The 23,630-nt window shown below is 39.2% G+C and overlaps 1 protein-coding gene across 1 annotated transcript in view; it reads left to right on the top strand.

Moving 5' to 3' along the window:
- dpf1 (double PHD fingers 1) overlaps window positions 1–23,630 on the top strand; it is a 41,755-nt gene that overhangs the window by 3,446 nt on the left and 14,679 nt on the right. Inside the window, exons 2-8 of the mRNA XM_079482188.1 lie at window positions 7,136–7,165; window positions 10,125–10,285; window positions 10,397–10,504; window positions 11,572–11,699; window positions 17,852–17,941; window positions 19,516–19,594; window positions 19,762–19,893. Coding sequence (XP_079338314.1) covers window positions 7,136–7,165; window positions 10,125–10,285; window positions 10,397–10,504; window positions 11,572–11,699; window positions 17,852–17,941; window positions 19,516–19,594; window positions 19,762–19,893 — 728 coding nt within the window. The remainder of the gene's footprint in view (window positions 1–7,135; window positions 7,166–10,124; window positions 10,286–10,396; window positions 10,505–11,571; window positions 11,700–17,851; window positions 17,942–19,515; window positions 19,595–19,761; window positions 19,894–23,630) is intronic.

The following is a 23,630-nucleotide window of genomic DNA, read 5'->3' as shown; positions in this document are numbered from 1 at the left end:
TTTTAGGCTTGGGTGTTGGGTCCTTCCTTCAATGTAAGTCCATGGGAATTTCGCCTGTTTTATCGTCAGTGTATATGAAGCAAAACAGTTACGTGCTAAACCTTTATGTTCAGTATTAAAAATACCTACCACATAACAAATAATACAGACACTTACCTTAACAAACATTTCTATTGAGGGAAAACGGCAGTTTGTGCCTTTTTTAAGTGCTCTTGTCTTTTTCTGAAAATGTGAAAAGCAATGTTGACTCGATGTATTCAGCTTATGCTTTTTGGAGAAAATCAAACCAGGCTATGTTAAGCTGGTGGTCTGGGGGGGGGGTGTTGGGGGAAGGGGGGTGTTGCAGCATAACACAATCAGAGTCTGGCCTGAAATAAGATCGCCTATAGGGCGTCCATTTAAACAAATAATGGTTGCGGCTGGTAATGCCTCTAGCAAATTACGATATTGCACTACTCTATATCCAAACAAGAAAGGTACATGGTCTTTTCATCGGTTTATCGCCCACTGTTTTTTTGAATTTGTACTGACGTCCACACTCCGAATAATCCATCCGAATGCATTAATCTCCATGTTGAAGTGGATATTCTCGAGCGTGCCAATGTTTGCATGCCCCCTATGTGCAAATGTTCTCTGTATTTTAAGAATCGGCAGAAGAGGCATCTAGAAGAGGAATCTTCTGTTTGTGTGTCAGTGTGAATCTGAAAATGCCTTCGGAGCAAAATAGCAGCGCGGTCCACTGCTAAATGTGGGTCCATCAAATGAGATTTATCGCTGTTCCTTTTCGCTGTTATTAGGTGGAAAGATCCTCTCCCAAGATCTCAGATATCATTAAAGTACAGAGGGGAGAAATATTCACCTCTCGACTAAGCTCTTTTTATTGCAGATCTATAAGCATACTTGTTTGAAGTAAACCTTAGATGGAAAATATAAAAAATTCTAGAGACCACATAGGAAATGTAAGGTGGGAGACAATGTACAGTAATGAATCAGCAGAGACCCAGCGTTAAATCAATGTTTCGGTCACAGTACGATCAACGTTTTTTCTTTTCTTTTGTATTTGTTGTTACTAAACGGGGCTTTGTTTCATTTTTCGGAGGATCTATTGATAGAAATGCATTAGCCTATAATATATATCACTATTTCTTCAGAGCTGTATAAAGACCTTACATAATGAAGCGTTATCATTGTATTGTCTTAGAATGAGCAATAATTACATGGAATTCACCATGTTGTTTCTATTGTAGCCCTAAACGGACAAACTGCTCCCTGTGAGCCACTATAGTTGTTCGAAAGGGAGGGGTGGAGTCAGGGGTGGAGTCAGCCGTTGGTTGCAATTTGCAATATCACCACTAGATCGCTATAATTCAAACACTGGACCTTTAAATCTGTTATACAGTATATTGCATAGTTGTGACTTCGGATCTTGGTCAAACAGAATTAATCGAGTATGCATTGACCTAATGCTAATGGTGCCCTAATAAATATTAATATATTCATGTTTCGGTCAGTTTTAGCTAAGAGCTTATCAATAAAGTGTAAAATATCGCAATACTTGAAATATCGATTCCTTCTCACACACAGTTCCCACCCACATCATGATTTAACATAGTAAAACAACAAACCGAGTGCACCTGGATGCTTAAACCATAGCGGCTAGGTGTCATCTTTGTCTATCCTGCAGTCTATGCAAGCGGTGGAACATACAGTAGGATATCAGGTCCATGTTACACCACAGGCATTCGATTTATGTGAACACACAGTCTGTGCCAGCAAACACAGCAGGCCAATTCAATATAGTAGACAAATGCCTCTGAGGATATATGGTTCTGTACAGCAGCAAAGGATTCTGGGTATTATATACTGCGAGCGTGACTGCAAATGCAGGTGTCTTTCGCAGACGGTTGCTAAAATTTCTTCAAGCATCTTTTAATATTGACACAAGAATTCGTTTTAAATAGATAATTTGGCACTGCGTACAAATAAGATGTTTTTTTTCTTTCTATAACAAAAATCTTCTCCCAGGTGATGCTGATTAATATGGAACTAATTTCATGCTGATCGACCTTGACTTTGTGCTTGGTGAACCAGGGTCAATTTTGCTCTGATAGAGGTTGAGGGTAAACCCTTAGACTCCCAAGTTAACCCCGTTTTCACAGTCCAATTTGTACGAGCCGGTGTCTTGAATGAACAACCGAAGCCGGTGTCTTGAATGAACAACCGAAGAAGTCCGGTCTTTATATTTTCTTCCAAACGTTGGTTCGGACAATATGTTTGTGCAGCATTTGAGAAATAATAAAAGGGCATTTGTTCATTTCTAATTTGTCTCAACTTATTTTGTAAGAATAAACCGTGAAACAAATCTTATTGTGAGATCAGTATCGTTAAATCCCTATTATATATACATGATGTACTGAAATATATAATATAGACCTCTTTGGATGACATCTTGTTTCAGTTCTTTAACACTACACAAACATTTGAACAAATTACAACCTTTAAAATGTTAAACAAGTATCATTAAGATTGAATAAAAGGTTTTAAAAATACTAATATTAAATAATTTTAAAATGAAAGCGGAAGTGCCTTGTGACTGGTGTTTACATCTTGTAAAATGGACTATTTGTTGTTGTAAATGAATGTAAAATATTTTATATTCTTCATTACTTTATATTTTGACTGTAAAGTTAACATTTACATTAATATAAACAAGTACTCTTATTCACCTACTTATATGATAACATTAACCAAATGAAATACAATTTCCTAAAAGCTGCCATTAATGTATTTTAAATGCCCGAGTTTTGACTGTACATCAGTTCAGCCTATGCTGCAGTTGCATTCTTCAGTTTTCAGTCTTCAGCGGGCTGGGGGAAATGCACCAGCACATCTGTGGAGAGAAGCAGATGAAGAAAGAAATGAGATAAATCATTTGACTGGGTAGTCTAGTGAAAAAGAGGAGGGAGGGGCGACGGGGTGGAGGATGAGGAAGAAGAGAGAGGTGCTGGAGGAGTTTGCTTTTGCAAAGTGTAATCTACAGAATTGATGGGGGATGGGTATGCCAATATCCTCTCTTAACAACCCGAAGCTCGTGGAAATAATGCGGGCCACATCATCTTATTAGTCCAGCATGCGCCATTAATGAAAACAGCCAGCGCACAATCCGTGTGCACTGTAAACAAATTGAAGTGGCATTAACTAATAATTATTTGGAAATACCTCCACACTCCACAGCAGTTTTATGCTTGCGTGTCTTCTATCTCCCGTGTGTTACCTGAATTCATTTGGCGTAGTTGGTTCACATTTAACTTCAGTTTAAAATATGTAACGTACATTTGCATGCATTAGTTAATGTCAGAAGCTGTGAGCTGTGATTGGAGTTGAATTTGACACTTTAGAATTTGTGTAAATATTTATTTCAAGATAAAATTATGATTTCATAATTAAATCTAAAACTTTAATTTAAGCAACTTGCTGTACATATTAATGCTCTTTGAACGTTACAGTGTAAAACAAAAAGTGTACAAAAGTTATCTTCAAACACATGTGAGGCAGAGATGCATTTACAAAAAAGCATCATAATTGCACAAAATAGTTTTTGGCCTTAGAATCATAACTTGCTGGCAGCAATATGTAAATATTTAGTTTTTCTGATATCTTTCTCTTGCTTTTATAATATTTGTAATAATAATAACAATACAATACCATAAATAATTATAATAGCAGTGGTAAAATTGTTATTATTATGATAGTTTTTCTCGTTATTATTAGAATCATTATTAATCATCATTATATTAGTTATATTTTCAATAACAATTAATAACAACAATATTTATTATTATTATTATTATTATTATCAGACTACACACAATATTATAATTATTGTGATTGTTTTTATTGTCTGTTATTGCTATTATTATTAATAATAATAATAATAATTATATTTACAATAACAATAAAAATTATTGTTATTAATGTTATTATTATTATGATCATATTGTACACAATCAAGCATTTTCACTTTGTGCTGTTGACTTGTTGCTGACTTTGATGTATTGTTGATGAATGCTGGAAAGATTTTATGAGCATGTGTGCGTGCATACGTTCAATTAACTTGGGAGTACTGTACTTCATCACAGCTTGTTTTTAACTGACACAGTGTGTCCTCTAGAGGGGGCTCTCTGTTACTTTTCAAGGGGGAAACTGTTAATTGAGACTAATTGGCACGGGGAGCCTTTTTGGTGCTGTATTGAGAATAATAAAAGATTCACACGTGAGGTTAAAGACAGTTTCAGACAGCGTCTCCCTCCCTGACTCCTCACTGGTTTCTATTAAACAGACTACAGACGTAAAGCTAATTTTGGAGGTCGATCTATTTTTGAGGGAAATCCAGCTCTGCAGAGGAGTGACAGTGCGGATGCTCGAAGCTATTTGCTTATTATAATTTTATTTATATTATTTGCAATTATTATTCTCGTTCTTTTTTGATTCTGAGAAAAGGCACCATGCTGTTGTTTTATTTTGTTTAGCCACCGTGCGTGTGTCTGTGTGGCTTTCTCTGTGTCATTTGTGGGTGGCTATTACAAGCCTGCATTCATGTCGTATCAAGCATTATCAGTAAAACATTTAATTGCGGGATTTTGAATGTTGACGATTCTTTTAATGCTTTAGTCATAAAAAAGACTCTTAAATGGGCAGCATCTGCCAGGAATAGCTCTCAGAAAGTAGATTATAATTTGGATGGGTTGCTTCCATTAGGCCGCACATAAAGCTGCTTTGATATACGCCGTCGATATAACAACACTTGCCCGTTGCGTGATTTAGAATTATGGAATGCGGCAAACTCAAACGTAATGAAAACACAAGAGTTATTACATCAGGTGTGTCTGATCAGATCCGTGCTCCATTTGTCAGTGATGTTGACAAAAGAAGTCTGGCATGGGAGGTTTCGTCTAAAAGCTCCTTCACACTATTGTATCTTGTATTAGAAGCCATGTGCTTATTGGCAGTCAGAATTAGTATGATTCTAGAGGCCAGGGTTGAATTAAATGTGCGCAAGTAAATTGTAGTTCACACTTATTATTATAACTTTAAGACTGCGTTCCATTTCCATATGGATGGTCTTACTTCAAATTCCAGCATGACACGTCTCACAGTTCTCAAGGCCAATGAGACGATGTAAAACAATGAGATTGCATTTAAAGACAAACAAACAGACACATTTTCTACAGCTGTCAACTTATGACTGAAAGTTAGACTTGTTCCTAGAAGCACACAGTGGGGTGAATGGGGAAGTTGACGGCTTCGTGCCCAGACTTAAAAACAGGTTTGTACTTTATGTGTGTGCGAGCGCGTGTGTTGGCTTTAGGGGGTATTTGAATGAACCTCAGGGGTGAGTTACTTTGCATTTATGTCTTTTCTCTGTTTCCTTTTATGACTTTCAAGTCTGTTCTTAAGTCCACATCAGAGTCAAAGGCTTGGACACTTTTATGCTGGGGTAACCAATAAGTAAGTTTCTTCTGTACGCTTTCAAGCCTGTGGCTATACATGGTGCAGTGATGGTACCATGTTGTACGAAGGTATTTGTTTGTGTGGGGGAATATATCATATATTTGTAATATGCTGTATATTTGGTATGAAAATAAGGATGTATTTGAATATGTAGGGATTTTTCGTTATTAAACCTATATGACTCTTTCTTCTGTGGAACACAAAAGAAGATATTTTGAGAAATCTTTTGTGGTTTTGTGTCCATACAATGGAAGTCAATGGAGGCCAATGGTGAAACCAACATTCTTCAAAATATCTACTTTTGTGTTCTGCAGAAGAAAGAGTCATACAGGTTTGAAATGACAAGAGGGCAAGTAAATAATACAATTATTTAGCTTTTTAGGTGAAGTGTCCCTTTAGTTACATAGGGGTGCGACAAAACACTCGATACAATACACAATAAGGGGTTCACGATACAATATTTTGTATAAATAAAAAAATGAAACTGAAGTTTCAATTCAAACAGGTTTATTTCCAAAGCGTTATAAATTTTTATATTTTTTGGTTGTACATTGTAATAATAATTGTTATTAATAGAGAACGTCTTTAAACAGATACTTAAACATATCGCCATATAGTTCGTAATATTATAAATCTTAAAAACTGTTGTAGTCTTATAACCCAGTCCTGTTTGTCAGTTGTTTAGCGCATCAGACTGAACTGGACACTACAATGAGACCGATATGTGTTTATCCTCCCCGCTGTGCTTTCTCATTGGTCACTAGATCAAAGTGATCACAACTGTCTGAAGGCTGAAATCGAATTCACATACATGATCACGTGAAAGCACATACTGTACGCCCGACCTTTCGGTCTCTCTAAGCATGCTTGTGCACACAAAGCAGAGAGAACCCTTCCTCATGGCACACTGGCATGCAGACTTTCCCAACGGATGCAGTTCCTGGCCAGCTCTGCATGCACACGAGCCAAACTCTGGTTGGTTCGCTTCAGGCTCTCGCTTCCTCTTATTGATTTTTCTTATATTAGCCAACCTCGCCCGTTTCTCCTGTCAGCTTTCTTCCAAGACACCTAATATGTTTTTGGGCTCTCATACAGCTTGAATGCAGTGACTACAAATAATGCATTTCCCTGTAATGTAGTTAAAGAGACAATAAGCAGCATTTTCGCTTTTCTATTTCTGTGCATGCTCTTCGTGTCAGCTCTAAAACCGCAGCGTGCTGCTGCCTCATGCTGCTTTTGTGGCTGGTCCAAAAAACATGGGCAAATATGTGTGCAGACACTAGATTCACATCTCTTCTTAAAGGGATAAGTCCGCCTGATTTGAGTTTTACTCATGAAAATGTAAACATGTGCTACATACTGTATGCTTTATAAAACAATAAAATAAAGTGTGATGTACACTATTGAGAACTTCATATATGCATGAACAGGTCACTTTTGTGTCACGATTTTGCATATATTGGGAGGTGTTTTTTATAAGGACATTTTTCCTTCAGTTAATCGTGATTTGAATAGAAATCTCATTTCTCCTTTAATGATGTCTGTGATAGCGTTTGGCGGTAACCTTATAGAAGGCTTGAATATCAGTCACATCGGTCTGACATCTTTCATCTTCTCTTCCCAGGCAATCAAGTGGAGGCGTCATAAAGAACAGGTAAGCTTGTTAAATCTGGATGTTCTTACCCCTCACTGGTGCACAGTCATACCAGCAGAAACAGGAGCACAGTAATTGGCACATCCCCCTATGCTATTCTATGCAACATACACATATTTGTGTGAACCTAAATAGTTTGACCAGTTGGGAACTTTATGTAGAGAAGACATCTCATCAGAGTGTTTCAGGAAGTTGTTTTGTGTCCAGCCCTGGTCACGCATAACACATTAAATAATAAGGAAAGGGTAGTGATGGAGTCTTCTGTGAAAGAACATCACATTCATCTATTCAGAAAAGCACTAACAATGTAAATCATAGAGTTAGTGGGGCAAAAACAGTGTTACTATATGATGAACATAAAACCAGCATATGCATTTTGTTTAAATGAATACATATACTTTTAACATAAAAAAATGAAACCCTTTATACAAATATTCCAAAATATACATTCTCAACAGTCAGTATATTAGCACACAGCTGTACTGTAAATAAAAAAAATTCATTATCTCAGACTTATCTATTTATATATTTTAAGAACAGTCGAGTTAGGGGCGATTCACATTTCGCACCTAAAACCGTGGGGAAAACTTTCTCATTCAACATTCTGAAAAGTTAAACTATTATCAACTCAATGCAGCTCCAACGCACCTGGAAAAACAAGGTGCATTGGTGCTGCATCGAGCCTACCGCGTGTCTACATTTAAAGTAACGAACTTGCGCGTGCAAAAGACACAGAATGTGAACCGCCCCTTAGAAGGCTTGTAGGAATGCAGAAGCTCTCACAACATCATTCCACAAGATGTTTCTGGGTAGTGCCATTTCTCACATAATCACACAGACTCCGAACTTCGTTTTTCATGCGCACTGACCTTTTGATATTACTGGTCCATTGTGTAAGAGCGACGGCGGTCTGAGTATCTGCTGAGTGCAGGGGTGTATTAATGGAGCCCGCAGTACTTCACCACAGGACTTAATATTTCCTCTCTGGTGGACCTGAGCATATGACATTCGATGCTCTGTAATTTACTCCCCCTTCACACTTAGTGGTTTTTCACACATGTTGAAAATTGATTCCACCCGACACTGACAGACCAGGATGTACCAGCCTGCATTTCTTTGTATTGTTTTTTTTAGTACTGCGCAATTAGATGGAAAACCGCATGCTTGTGTTACAACTTATTTGTTTGTGTTTTGTTTTGGTACAGCCACCATTTTGTTCCATTTTGTTTCATTTATTTATGACCGAGTTGTTAGTCTTCCGCCTCAAGGCGCATATGCATTTCCCTGCAAGGGGAAAATTGACAAGTTCACCAATCAAAGTGTTTTACGGTTACATCATCAACATCACCCTGAGCCTCAGTCAATTTATTTGAGGGATGTAGTCATTGTTGCATGATGTAATATTGTTTTTCTCTCTCCCGCATACCCGGTGCTTTTCATTACAATGAAACAAACAACAGTGCATCAGCAGAAACCAGATCGGACTGTGTCTCTGATATTTTCTTTCGTATCACTCCGCCAGTTAAACAGGGACATTTACTGCTAAGATGTCAATTTACGTAATTGGCATTTGCTTAAAAATTATACAGCTAAATTTAAAGAATACCGTGAAATTTTTAAACAATTTATAATATTTTTAATTCATAAATTCACCGCATACGTATTTTTACATGGCTCTGGGAGACTTGATTCTGATTGGTCAGATATTTTTTAATAATAATGGTTGGCCCAGAAATCAATTCCAGAATTCCTTGACAGCTGTGCTATGTTTAATGACTGTCATCCTCTCTCTTAAAGCAAATACAATCTTAATCTCTATAAAATTATTTTATTATACTTAACTGGACGAATTTTACTGCCGCTGCTAGCTAAGCAGCCCTCTATCGGCTGAAATCACACTTGTAACTTTGTTACGCAGGTAGGTTCACAAGCCCCGCCCATCACCTGTTTTACTCATAGCCTGGGTGAAGGTAGCCTAAAGTTAGCCTTCCAGCTACTGGATTTTAAAGTCTTATGTCTATATGTACATTTGTTTCTTACAATCCTGTACTTTTGAGCGTATTAGTAATTTGGCTGTGCTCAGGTTGGTTACTGGTTCACAATTTATAACTGTATGGTAGACTGGAGATAATGTAATGTTGCCCGATCTCAATAGCTTAGGTAGCATGATCGTGCCTCATCACGAATTTAGTGTTAAGCTTGTAAACGATGACTACCAAACCACAATAAATGTTTTATGTTCAAAAGTTGCTGCTTCCTTAGTTCATGCACATAGACTAATGTTATCGGTATCTACAGTTACTAGGCACTATTCCCATAGCGAGTTGCAATGTCTGGTCGCAAGTGTGTTTCTGAAAATATTGTGCATCCATACAGTTAAAAATCTGATTTTATTTTTATTCCTGTTTTCAAAAGTTAATATTTAAATGTAAATCATCAACAGACTTGTTTTGCATCTATACTATTTGTTATTTACTTATTAATGAGAGTTGTATTATATAGTTGTATTTACTCTAGTCTTACTCTAATCATACAAATACAGCAGATTTCTTAGCAGTGTTTCTACCTGCAATAAACAGTTTGGTACTTCTGTCGTCATCACTTTAATACAAGCTTACATGTTTCTGAAGACAGATCTGTTGACTGTGTGCTTTCTCATATGAATCATGGATGCTGGCCAAATAATGTTGCCATGGTGGCATGTTTTAAATGTGCCACTTCCTGAAACCACTCTATAAGTGTGATGTCAATTTGTGTGTTTTTCTTTCCAAAGTTTTTTTACTGTCCTCATTTTTTTATTGTATATGGATTATATTAAAATCTAGGAACTGTACATGTTTGTCCAAAGATATAGACCCAATAATAAATAAAGATAGTCTTAATATAAGTTATTGGGCAATAAAATCACACCACAGGCCCTGCAGGCCTTTTTTAACTGTCACTTTCCATCTTTTTCTAGCCTCGGTGAGGAGTTCTACCGAGAGGCAATCGAGCACTGCCGCAGTTATAATGCTCGACTCTGCGCCGAGCGCTCTATGCGTCTGCCCTTCCTCGACTCACAAACAGGCGTAGCACAAAGTAACTGCTACATATGGATGGAGAAGACCCATCGGGGGCCAGGTGCTTATTTATGGGTTCAGGAAACTGCACATGTGTTGAATCTGTTCTGAGGTTTCTGAAGTAGAGACAAAGCTCATGTCACAATACCCGCTCTTGTTCTTTTGGACACAGGTGTGGCACCTGGGCAGCTGTATACCTATCCTGCACGCTGCTGGAGGAAGAAAAGACGGTTAAACATTTTAGAGGATCCACGTCTTGGACCTTTCGAGTTTAAGATTGGTAAGGAACATGAATTGAGAAATTAAAATTTGATGTGATGAGTCCTCTTTAATATCTCGGTTATTTCTCCTAGACATCAATGAGACTAAATAGAGCAAATAGAAACATTTGCTTAGGTCTCCTGTTTCTGGATCTTACAAATGTCTTCAGAAAAGATGTCACAAAATGAGCTCATATTTGCCAAATCCGCATCTAAAAGTCAATATTATTGGCATTTTTTATTATTGAATATTTCTAATCAAATGTACCAAAATCCAGATTATTTTACCTATACATTACTCTACATTCATTTCACAGCTCCGTACTCTTAATTTATTTTAATACTTTTCTCAGTTTTGGGAGAAACATCTGATACTAAGCTCCATCAGGTAGGAATAATACTTTTTAACTGCAATCTTACACTGGGTTCACACCAAACGCGAATTAAGGGATTTGCGTGAGTAAATTACATACAAAGTCAAAGGACGCGTATAGACGCAAACTCTCGATCGGAGGGGCAAAATTGCTGCGAATGCGCGTCAATCTTGTCTTCCACGAGGGTTGAAAATATTTGTCAGATTACGCGAAATAACAAACTTTTCCCGCAAGTAATAAAGAGCGTGGAATGCGATGCTTCGCTTTTGGTGTGAACCCAGCATTATGATTTCACAGTGCAGAACAGGGGTGATCTGGCATTAGTAGAGTTTAGCTTCATCCTCAATTAAACACTGAAATATATAATCCAGGTCCTCTGGAATACATAAAAACATCTGACAGGTGTGTTGAAGCAGAGATTAAAGCCAAAACTGCAGGTCTGCGGCCCTCCAGGCCCTCTACTCCTGCGGTGTAGAATATACAGCCAGAGCTTGCATGTAAACAAACAGTATACCACAAAGAGTTCTGTGATTCAGTTTTATGATGTGTTACTATGTTCCAATATTGACACACTGTCTTACTACACACTGAAATATAGCGGCTTTCCATCCATTACCCATCCCATTAGATAAGACCTGGACAGTTCTTGACAGTATTAGGGATAGTCACCAAAATGAAAGTGTACATTAGAAAGATTGTGTGTGTGTGTTCAGATTATGAGGCAACGCTGAAGAAAGAAGGAGGTGTTCCTGAAGGTCCGGTGCTGGAGTCTCTCCTCAGTGGAGAACTCCTGGATAAGAAGGTTGAGACAAAGGAAGAGGAACCCATGAGTGAATGCCAGGTAATTTAAATATACCTGTTTTGTTAATTTGTTTATGCTTTGGACATCCAAGATGTACTGTAGTGACACATTTTCTTCAGTAGAAGAGTAAAATATGTTTTAGCTGAAACTGTGGTGCTTGGTGGTTCATGAAATGCAAGGCAATACAATAGTTATCCCTGTGGCTCCTGACGATATCTTATGAGGTAAGACAATGATCTGAACGTTATTTACAGAATTATTATCAGTAATTCAAAGCCTCAAGCAAACGTGTCGGTGTTTCTAAAACGTGATCTTCCTGTCACATTAATGACATTTGCACGTACAAAAGGAAGATTGTGTTATGTTGCCTGTGCCTGTTCTCTGATACCCGAGGCATTTTATGAATCCACAAGGACAACAGTTAAAAAATCTTCTTTACTGTTCTTCTGAAGCAGAGTTGACAGATCTGTGTAAAGATGTGCAATTGCCAACAATACATTGTATGGGTCAAAATGATCGATTTTTCTTTTATGCCAAAAATTGTCTTGGTTACGGATGTAACCTCGGTTCCCTGATGGAGGGAACGAGATGTGTCGAGACTGATAGAATGGGGTTTGACTTGAGAACCTATCATCTCTGATTATACTTTTGTACAGGCCAATGAACTTGGTGAATGGGACAGCACGCCAATGGACGTGCCCATTCATTCACCTTTTTGGGCTGAGGAAACTGAGAGGCACTCTCGTTCGCTGCTGCGGGCCGGCCCAGCGCCTGTTGCATGATGGACACAATGTCTCCTTCCCTCCATCAGGGAATCCTTGCCAACGTTGTGTTGAGACTGACAGAATGGGATTCCTATCGAAAACCCCATGAGGCTGCATGTGTCACGATTTCCAGTCAAAAGTGAGCGTCCCCGCCAGGCTGGTGACTAACACAGTTCGGGGTTGCCCGCAAGCTCTAGGCACTTGCTGGACACAGAGGGTGGATGCAGATTCCCCATCCTCCTAGGGGTCGAGCGCCATCAGAAGAAAGAGGAAGGTTGGGTCGTCCGAGGGGCTCGAACAGGGCCTTTACGCAGGCCCACTAGGGCCACGTTAAGGCACGAAGGTGTGGACGTCGAGGATTAGCCCCCCCCCCGGTGCACCCCTTAGGAATCTGCTGATTGGGTCCTGCCATCAAAGATACTTACCTGAGGGGGACAGTGCGACACTGACCACACAAATCTGTGGGTCTTCCAAGCGGGAAGCGCACCAGAACAAGAAGAGGCGCCACTTAAGCATACAGTCGCCTAGTGGTTAGCTCTTGCCTGAGTGACTGTGCTCACGACTACGGGAGACAGGTCACTCAGGATCTCCTCGTCCCATCCATACGTGGAGGTTCCAGATGTCGACCCTTGCGGGTAGACCGAAGAAACGGTGTGAGCCACTGGAGAACTGAGACATGAACTACCTGCCCTTCGGGTCGATAACCACAAACAAACCCTGGTGTCTCGCTTCTGCTATCACCGCAGATAGGATAGGGCTGTAACCCCTAAGACATCTCGACCAGAGGGACGGGCTCGATCACCCCCTTCTCCAGGAGGGTTGTAACCTCGGCCCAAAGCGCAGGAGCGCCCTCGCCTCTGACTGAGGTAAGAGAATGCCCTGAAACTTGGGCGGGGTGCCTGGCAAACCAGATCACATAGCCGAGACGGATAGTCCTCAATACCCATCATGACATGCTGGGGAGCTGTGTGGAGGGGCAGAGCTGCTGGGATGCAGACGCTGTCCAGGACCTCAACGCCCTGATGGGGGCCGGGTCATGTTGTCTTCAGAGGTATCACCAACAGCCCACACTGGGTACATCAAGAAAGTGGGCTTTCACAACATCTCACATCTGCGCAAGATAGAGCCAAAGGTGTCTCTATCGCATGACCAAAGTGGACATCGTCCAACACTGCATGCACCACATCACCTTGGTCGCCCCGTTCCTGCATAATGACTGGGTCACGCTTCCCCTCGATTAACTGCTTCAACGCCTTAGTCTGGTGGCAGAATGGCCATGGCATAAAGGGTGGTGCCAGCTAGATCTGCCGCAGTGGAAGCCCCTCATCCTCTGTGGCGTGGTTCCAATATGGGACAGTCTGACGCTGCCCATAGGTGACAGGTTCGGTGAGCGTGACAGGGTATTGACGGTCCGACAGATTTCCGACATTTACGTTATGTTCTCAAGTCAAATCCCATTTTGTCAATCTCGACACAACGTCGAGAGACCGACAGAGGGGGGACATTAGGATATTAAGTAAAGATCATGTTCGAGGAAGATATTTTGTAAATTGCCTACTGCAAATATATAAAACTTCATTTTTGTGAGTCGATGCAACAAAGTCAAACAAAAATGGCCTCAAACGTCACTCGCTGCTTTCCGCTCTTTGGGAATTACCCACTCAATTTTGGTATATATGTAAAGCTTAGAAGTTCTGCTTTCCGGGTCATCTATTCTCCACAACGTCATTACATTGGTAAACCAACAGAGAGCGTTAAAACAAACCTGTTTCTTCTTAGCAAGTGCTTGATACATCGCCTCTGATGGACAACTTTAAAACAGATTCTCTCAAAATGATGATGTTTTGCACCTTTAGATTGCAGATTTTCAAATAGTTGCATCTCTGCCAAATATTGTCCAACACTAATAAAGCTTATTTATTCAGCTTTCGGATGATGTATAAATCTCAGTTTCGACAAATGGACCCTTATGTCTGGTTTAGTGGTCCAGGCTCACAAATACCAAAACTAAATATGTCATTCTCATACATAAAAAATACTCACTGTTCTTGAAAATCATAAACACAGTCTGTTCATAAATTAAATCATCTTGCCTTAAGGCTGTGTGTCTACCAAAGCGTTTGTTCCTGAATCCATGCAGCATCATTTTTCAATTGTTTCCAAAGCTGCACTTTTTAAAATAACTTAAGCAGCTGACATTTTTATCTCTTATTGCTCATGCATTCCCATCGAAATGCAGAAGGGTGGGACAAATACCACAACAACCAACCAGTACATTCTACTTATACAATGATACACTATAAAAAAACAAGTATCCATTTTTGTATCCATCTTTGTACCAGGTGATATCCTTGGGCTACCCCAATATTATATTTGTTGATTAAACAAGCTATCTGTAAAATACGAATAACACATTATTTCAACGGATATTGTGTATCATAGCAACCAGAGCGTTTTCAGCTGCTTTAAATTGCTTTGGTGGACACACAGCCTATGATTGACAGCTGAATGAATCTTTTCATCTTTAACCTACAAAAAAACAGGGCTTTACAGGAAAACCACAGACCTGGCACCACTGGGCCTAAGGGTGAGTAAATTAACAAAAATAAATAAAATTTTGGCGGACGATGTGTTTCAAATTACATATTGCAATCATAAAACTTGCTAATCAGGTTCAGGCTAATTTTGCACCTTTACCTGATTTGCTAAATTCCTTTAGAGAATTGTGGACCAAACCAGCAGAGAGCGTGTCGAAATTACCATCACTATTTCCAGTTACTATTCATTTCTAGTGAATTCCCCACCTCACACACACTGTCTTCTGCATTCACTTTGAGTGTTTGTATTTGGTTCTCCACAACTTCATTCAGCGGTCGTCTGCTTTCTAACACAGCCTTTCTCTCCATTACTCTTTATTCTATTCTCTTCGCTTCTCATTCCTCCATCATATTTGTTTCTGTGTTTGGCAGTGAAACAATTCCCCGCAAGCCCGGCACGCCCCCACTGGCACACTTCCTTGTTAACCACAACGCGCGTGTATACTCGTGAGCGCGAGCATATTGGTGTACAGAGTATGTCAGCATATTTGACAAAGCTTTTGTATTGATTTTGCAGGGAGAGGTTGCATATTTTTAACATCTCTGGGTTCAAAGGTATTTATGTTTGACTGTGTGTTGACATGAATGAATAGGGACCCTAATGAAGCTGCCACGATTGAGCTGTCACGCCGTAGTTTCTGTTTTGCACACAATATGACAGCCATCTCAGGGGTGGACAGTTAACCAATTAGCACTTTAATTAAGTGCACTCTTTAGAGCACTCCGTCTCATAGGAGTAAACCCCTGATCCTGCTTCCTGCATAACCTCAGGCCCTCGCAGGAACTAAAACACTTGACAGCTTTCCTGTGTCATAATTCTGTGGGAATTCTCAATTGATTGAACATTGCATTGAAAAGCTAAATATATATACCTTGAATGCACTATAGGGCGCTTATCTAAAGCTTCTGCCAAATGCATAAGTGTAAAAGCAAATTGAACATTGGAAAATGGTGAGTAGGGGACCGTCTAAAAAGTGTAAACATTACATAAAAATTAAGCCTCTTTTTGATATGTTGTAATGTCATTGTATGACGACTCTTTAAAACGTAAATAAAGGTTGCTTGTACAAACAATCTATGAGGCTCTTCAACTTAATTTTGGGACAGCTGTGTAATATTAGTCTGACGAATTTGAATGTATGCATGGATGATGAATTTTGCTTGTTTAAATGCAAACAACATGCAAAACAAAACAATTATATGGGTGTAATAAATTACACTTGAATAATAAATGGTTATAATAATGAAATCGTCCTCAAATCAGGTTTAAATATTATGCATCCCGTGTGATGTGAGTAGGAATCCTACAAAGTATAAATTGTAGGATGTTTCTAGGCTTTTTTTCGAGTGTAGCCGTTACGTTGATTGCTCTGACAGTGACTGAGAATTCACTTACAGGGGGCAAAGATTGAAAAAAGTGTGAACACTTTGTGTGGAGTTATGGGGGAGCTGTGCAGTGGTAGTGGCCAGTATTTGGTGTACTGTGAAGCACAGAAGGCAGTGGGAGGCTAAGCCCTTGGCGGTATCTTGAATTTAATTCCAGCAGTTAGTGTCAGAGTAGAGGCGTAACCAATCAGAGCAATGGCATAATATGAGAGAGGCAGTATTTTGAATATGCTATGTTTAGCCATGAAATAAAAGCCTGAAGACTGAAAATTGTACAAATTGCAGCTTCATAGTTAGTGTTCAAGATGCACAAGTTAATTCATTCAAGTTTTTTGGCTTGATTTTATCTAGAATCTTACTGGAATACTCACAAAACATGAGCAAATGTTAAGCAGATATACACATTTAACATTTAAAATCATTCTCTTATAGTAAGTTAAACTTCACCAACTTAAAAAAAACAAATAGAAAATCTAATTTAACCAGCTTTTTGGTAAGCCCCATGCCCAACTTCAACAGAAGTGAAAAACTTGTGTTCATTCTGTTTATAAATGAGGTGTAGAGTGTTTGTCTCAGCGTACATGATAGATGAACACAATACAAATGAATTTAAATGCAAATAGTGTGGTTACAGTCACTAAAAACTATTTTAGATTGAGGTTCTCCATTTTGTCTGATGTATTGGCCTGTTTTGCATGAGTGTCTTATGACAATGGCTTTTCAAACGGTCTTGTCTTTCCAGTTTCCTTTTTTTTATGACAAAATGCAGACTTGTATGTGCTGGTGTCAATCGGGTCCGTCTCATAAAGTGTTGATGCACTGCATCTGCATTGTGTTTACTGAGCAATGTAATTCTGAGTCCGCTGGGTAGATCCGGTTTCTCCTGCTTATGGTCTTTACATGCTAGTGTTTATGGCCGACTAATATTAATGATGTTTGCCTCTGGTATTGTTTTTCAAGGGGTCTGTTACAGTCCCAGTTGTTAGTGCAGCTAATTTGACATATTAGTGTAGTGTAATATAAATCCAGAGATTACATTGGGGATCAAGCAGTGACTAAAATTATCATTTAGAAGTAAACAAAAAAATCTATATCTGATCCATAAAATCTAATACTGAAATGTAGTGCTATTATTATAAACTGCATTGGCTCCACAATTATTACCGTGATGTAAAACAAATATTGTCTTTGGCTCCTCAATACATGAATTGCAGAGCCTTTATGTGTAAAAAACATAATTGAGATTAAATATCGATTTAATTTCATCTGAATATTTCAATGTAGTTAGTTTGGTTAACCGTTTTTGAGGATAAACGCATGTCTTGCAATGAACAGATATACTGTAGAGGCGTGTTTGACGTGACTCATCAGCTAAGGACCACTGGTTTAAACTCTTTCTGTGTATAGAGGACTCACGTGTGCTGATTTTTCCTTTTGGTCACAGAAGCTGCTGGTGGGAGACTTTCCCCATGAATTGGATGTGGAAGAGTTGGAGGAAGACGTCCCCAAACGAAAGAACCGCACCAAAGGACGGGTAAAACACCCATCAACTCTTATCATGTGTTAAGCTTGGACAAGTGGTAACTTACCTAAATCATACTAATGTAAAACAAAATTGTAGCCAGGTTGATTGCCCACAATGCTCTAGGGAGCGCTTAGTCTCACAACCCAAATTTGATGTTTTCATATGACTGTAATAGCGTTGGATTTTATGTCACAGACCTGTAGGCTGGCAGCCATCCCTGTGGGCTCTTTGTTTCATCTCGTATTCCCGTTTCCAAAAGGCTAAAGTTTCAACAAAGCAGGCCATTGTAACTCATCAAGCATTGATCTATCACGAGTGTTTATCATGTCTTCAGGTTTGATCTCTGCGTACCTTTCATCATTGCGTTCCACTGGCTTTGTGTTGATATTCAAAGCAGCTTCTTACTCGCACCAATGGAAAACTTCTTTTAATTCCACTTTACAGGCATCACCTGTGATAATGCAGAGGAAACATGACGTGGCTGATCTTTAATTATGGCCCCACATGCAAAAAAGACATGAGTGTAAAGTGACATGGTTCTTTGAAGAAATTTTATGTGCAACTTTCTGTGGTTCAGCCGTGATATGACAACAGCCTGAGTTAGAAAAATAAATATAATTGATATTGTCACAGTATACCAATTAGGGCTGTTAAACGATTAATCGCGAGTCTGTGTTTACATAATATATGTTTTATTTACATAAAATCTGTGCAGAAAGCATGGTTTGGCAAATTAAATTAGTTATGTCCCAAATGGTAAGGACGTAAATTGGAACGTAAATTTACGGTAAATAAAATTCACCATGTTGTTTCCATCTACAGTAGCTGGACAAACCGCTCTATATTCATAAAAACGTTATATCCTTCAGCAAAGAAGCGAAAACGTAACGACATGTTAGCCATGTGTCAGCAACCGTAGTGCTTTATATGTGCGTGGGAGGGGTGGGAGCGAGCCGTTGGTTGTAATTCGCAAAGATGAATACATGCTTATATTTACAAAAATATTTTTCATTGTTAATCCACATTGACAGAATTACAACTTTACTGTAACATGTTATAATATAAACGTTACATTATTTCTTCCCATTTCTACTTAATACGTTCTAATTTCACTTCGGCATCCTTATCGCTTTCTCAATTCTAATTCAATTGAAATTCAAAATCTGATGTGTAATTTATAAGGCATTCTCAGTTCAATTCTAAATGACACACAACCCGTCTTGTCGCTGTAGTGTAGTCTTGCAGAAAGATCTTTGCCTGTAGATGTCACGGATAACTCCAGTCCTTACAATCTCTCACCTTCTGTGCTGTTAATTGGGCCGCACAACTTCCTCTAAGATCTCACGCACCCCACACAGTTATCAGGCAGTGTGCAGAAAAGATGCTGTGATAATTGCATACTAGGTGTAATTAATGCTGTGTAAGAGGATTTACTTGAAGCTTGAAGAAAGAAGCACCGTAGGGGTGGGAGGTGAAGAAATAGCGATGCTTCTTTGTCCACACCTGTGTACAATAGATTAATTGCCAACTGCGAATTGACGTGTTGCTTTATGTGTGTACGTGCGTTATCGTGATGTGTTCAGGCATGTGGTGTTGGGGGAATGAGGAAAAGACAGGAACCAGCATCTCTAGAGGACCGAGACAAGCCATATGTGTGTGACAGTAAGTAGCATGAACAGAGAAACACATCATCATCACAGAATACAAGTCATTATACAGTACACTGCAAAAAGTTGTTTTGTTTGTGATGTACCAAACTCGATTGATACATTTTATTGTCCAGTGAGAGTTACGTTTGTTTCCTTGTTTGTATGTGTCTTTGTGTTTAGTTTGTGGAAAGCGCTACAAGAACCGCCCAGGTTTGAGTTACCACTACACTCACACACACCTGGCAGATGAGGAGGGCGAGGAAGACTCTGAACGGCACACGCTGCCCTTCCAGCGCAAGAACAACCACAAACGTGAGCCCAGCATCCGCCACGTACTACACACTCATAACACTGCCCGTGTACCGCTCTTCTAACAAAAGCCCTTTTCCACCGACATGGTGCTGGTGCCAGACCTGGTGCCCAATTTTGCACCTTAATTCTGTTTCAATAAAGGAAAAAGTAATTCTGGGTTGAACAAATCAAATGTACTGGCCCTTTAAAGCTGATGGTTTTGAAGAACTAATGTTAGGGGTGGGAGGGGTAAATAATATTGTAGGGATGCACCGATACAAAATTTCTCCACCGATACCGCTAGCCGATTATGCCGAAATGATTCATGAATATTTCTTAACGTCATGAATATTACTAATTCATGTCATGACTATCAATATTGAACATCCAACTGTTGATGTTTCTTAACTTTTTCAATGGACAGAGCTTAAATTCAATGCCACTTAGCCGATATTATTAATCGTCCGATACCGATTATTGGCCGATATATATTGGTGCATCGCTACAATAAATCTCATAATCAACCAAACTGTTTACACTGGAGGCACTCGACGCAGTGCATTGATGCACATTCAGTTGACGCATTGTTTTTGTCTTATTTTGTTTCTATATTTGTTGCATTTAATTTTCCCATCTGTCTTCAATAAAATGATTTTATTTACAAATATCATATGTGTGAATTGATGAGTTTCATTTTCTATATATTCAGAGTCACCATGAAATCACAATTGGGCCATTTACCTTCTTAATACCTGCTGTTAATGTTCACGATTCATCAATGCACTTTTTTAAAGCAAAAAGGTTTGTCAAAGAAAGAAAAGGTTAACTTGGTCCGCCTCTAAAACGACTTCAGCTGACATCATCAAGCCCTCTTATATTTCAGCCCCTCCCTTCCGACCATATTTAGACACCACTTTTCACCATCAAGTCAAGTTCCAATTTGTCAGTGCTAACCCCAGCCATATTTTATTTCTTCACATTTGATTTAACTCAGAAACACATCACGTTAAAGAAGTAAAATGGGTTGTGAATGGTATATTATATTGATCAAAATAACCTCATGATGGCATAAAGAAACGAAAGTAAATCAACTTTAGATGTTAAAATCAATTCTCAAATGCCGGTTATATGCGCGTCTCCTGCCCCGGCACCTGTTCCTGCACCATCTCTGTGGAAAAGGGTATTCGCTATCGCACACATACCGGTATCATGCCGCATTCACATGACAAAACCAGACAGTATCAGATCTTACACCCCTTGTTTATGGCTGTTTGGCTGTTTATGGCTGTATTCATCCGGCAGCCTTTTGTCTGAAAGAGGCAAGGTAACGGTGACCTCATTGCAGTGTCCTTGTGGAATCATGCCCATTTACCTCCCAGCGTTATCTGGCTGAGTGCTTGGGTGAATCGTCCTGCCCACCTTTCTGTTTACCCTTTCCGCCAATGGCTTCAAAAGCTGGTGACCAAAAAAAAGAGCGGAATACCAGGGCATACGCATTCAATTTTAAAAGAGTTTGTACAGAGACATGTTTCCCCCTTCCTTCCCGCTTCCTCATTTCACACTCAGCTCGTATTCCCACATTACACCACAAGCAATATTATTAATAAGAGGGATTTTAATGAAACCTAGGCTCATGCATTATTCATGCAATATTTAGACCAAAAGAGAAAGATCTAGACGTAGGCACGATAACCGGAGCCGCCCAACTCAAGCTGGAGAATAAAAAATTGGAGTCCGACCAAATCCGAATTCCTATCCTCTGCCTTAATTTCGTTTTACTGGTGTGTTGTGTCTGTTTCCTCACTTCTCTCTGTTCTATCAGTTTGATAAATGAAAGACTATTCTGGCAAGAGATGAGATTTCGCTTTTCTCATTCTCTCTGCTCTGCTCCACTCCTTTCTCATTTGCACTCTCCTACCTGTTTTCCTCGAAGTCTGAGTGTTCATCCCTTTTTTCTAGGGCTGTCAATCGATTTACAATTTAATCCAATTAATTCCTTGATTAATTGGCAACACTTTACAATTTACAAGGCCTACCACAGTATTTCAATATTGAAATAAAACTTCATTGAGGAAAACCATCATTCTTAAAAATGAAAATTCTGTCATCATTTACTCACCCGCTTGTCAGTACAAACCTGTATGACTTTATTTCTTCCGCAGAACACAAAAGAGGATATGTTGAAGAATGTTGGAAACAAAAAAGAGCGGTACCCATTTACTTCCATACAGTGGAAGTTCCCATGTTCGGTCACCAACACTGTTCAAAATATCTTCTTTGGTGTTTTGCATCAGATAGAAAGTCATACAGGTTTGAAATGACAAGAGGGCGAGTAAATGATGATCACTTTAGGCCAAGACATATGACGTTCAAACAAGATGAACATTACATTTGGTTTAAATTTAAAGTTCATTTGTTTATTTGTACGTAAATGATGTGTAATATCAAGATTACTCACAGTTCCTGGTTAATCATTTTGTATTGTTTGTTATTATTCTGGAACTAACACACTTTGGAATGTCACAACTGGCCAATCAGAATCAAGTATTCCACAGTATTCTATTAACTTAGAATAAAAAAGCATTTAATAATAAAATTATAATTTAATAATTAAAAAAATATATAATAATGTAATATATTACTATAAATGTGTTTATTTCTAGCCTTAGCTCAATCAAGGCAGTCGTTATGTTGGAGGGTCCCGCTAAATGCCTGCCTGTATTGGGTCTCAGTTTATGTCACACTGACACATCCTTGCATTTTTAGACGCAGCATTCCGTTTATCCGTCTTTGAACTCGGTTCGCAGCGGCTGCAAAGTGGCAAAAAACGAAGTGTACTTAAATTGCTCTGATTAACCTTATTACAATATTTGTGTATACAGTAAGTCAGGAAGCAAGCAGAATTAATTGCATTTTAATTGCATTTTTATCATGTTTATTAAAATAATGAATCGCTCCAAATCAGCACTTCTCACTGCCTTCCCGTATACTGTTGTTTCTCGTTTTTCCATCACCCCTTGTTTCCATCTGCTCCCTGTCCTCTATCTCTTTCTGTTTGATTTAAGATTCATCTATCACTTCTCAGTATTTTCCCCCTCCTTATTTATTTCCACTGCAGAAGTGAGGCTGACTGCCTGAGATGAGCTACTGCATTAAAATTCATGCCTGCTCATATTCTTTCTCATATAGTGATGTTGAAGCTCAGTGTGTGTGTGTGTGTGTGTGTGGGTGGGGTGGGAGGGGGGCTTGCTGTTGGCTGTCCAGCAGGTTCGGGGGGGAAGGGTGCTGTCTGGTGTCAATGTAGAAGGTGTGTGGGGGGGTCTATGTTTGCATTTGGGGTCGACCCTCTAGACGTGCACCTGAAAATTGGATTTTGAGATTTTGGGAGTTGAAATCCTCCCCCACATGCAGACACACACACACATACTCATACTGGGCACCTAAAATGTACATTGAAATTCAGACTTACACGCTCAGCAGACACGCAGTTATTTATATTTATTCTTAAACTTCACAGTCTGTTTTCCTTTTTGCCTCCCACCTCTCTTTCTCCTCTCCGCACGTGACACGCACGCAAGCACGTCAGTAATCACTCACTGTTTTTATGAACAATTACTATGATTGCGACCGGTAAGCAAATGCTTTGAAAAAGGCAAGAATGACTCCAGCTGAATTCCCTCGTGCTGTTTGTACGAGAGGAATCGTGATTGTGAGGCTGAATCACTGCACAAATAATAATGGCATATCAGCACACCTGG

The sequence above is a fragment of the Barbatula barbatula genome (assembly GCF_947034865.1).
Source record: "Barbatula barbatula genome assembly, chromosome: 19".
Classification (NCBI taxonomy): Eukaryota; Metazoa; Chordata; class Actinopteri; order Cypriniformes; family Nemacheilidae; genus Barbatula; species Barbatula barbatula.
This window is presented reverse-complemented; position numbering and strand designations above follow the sequence as displayed.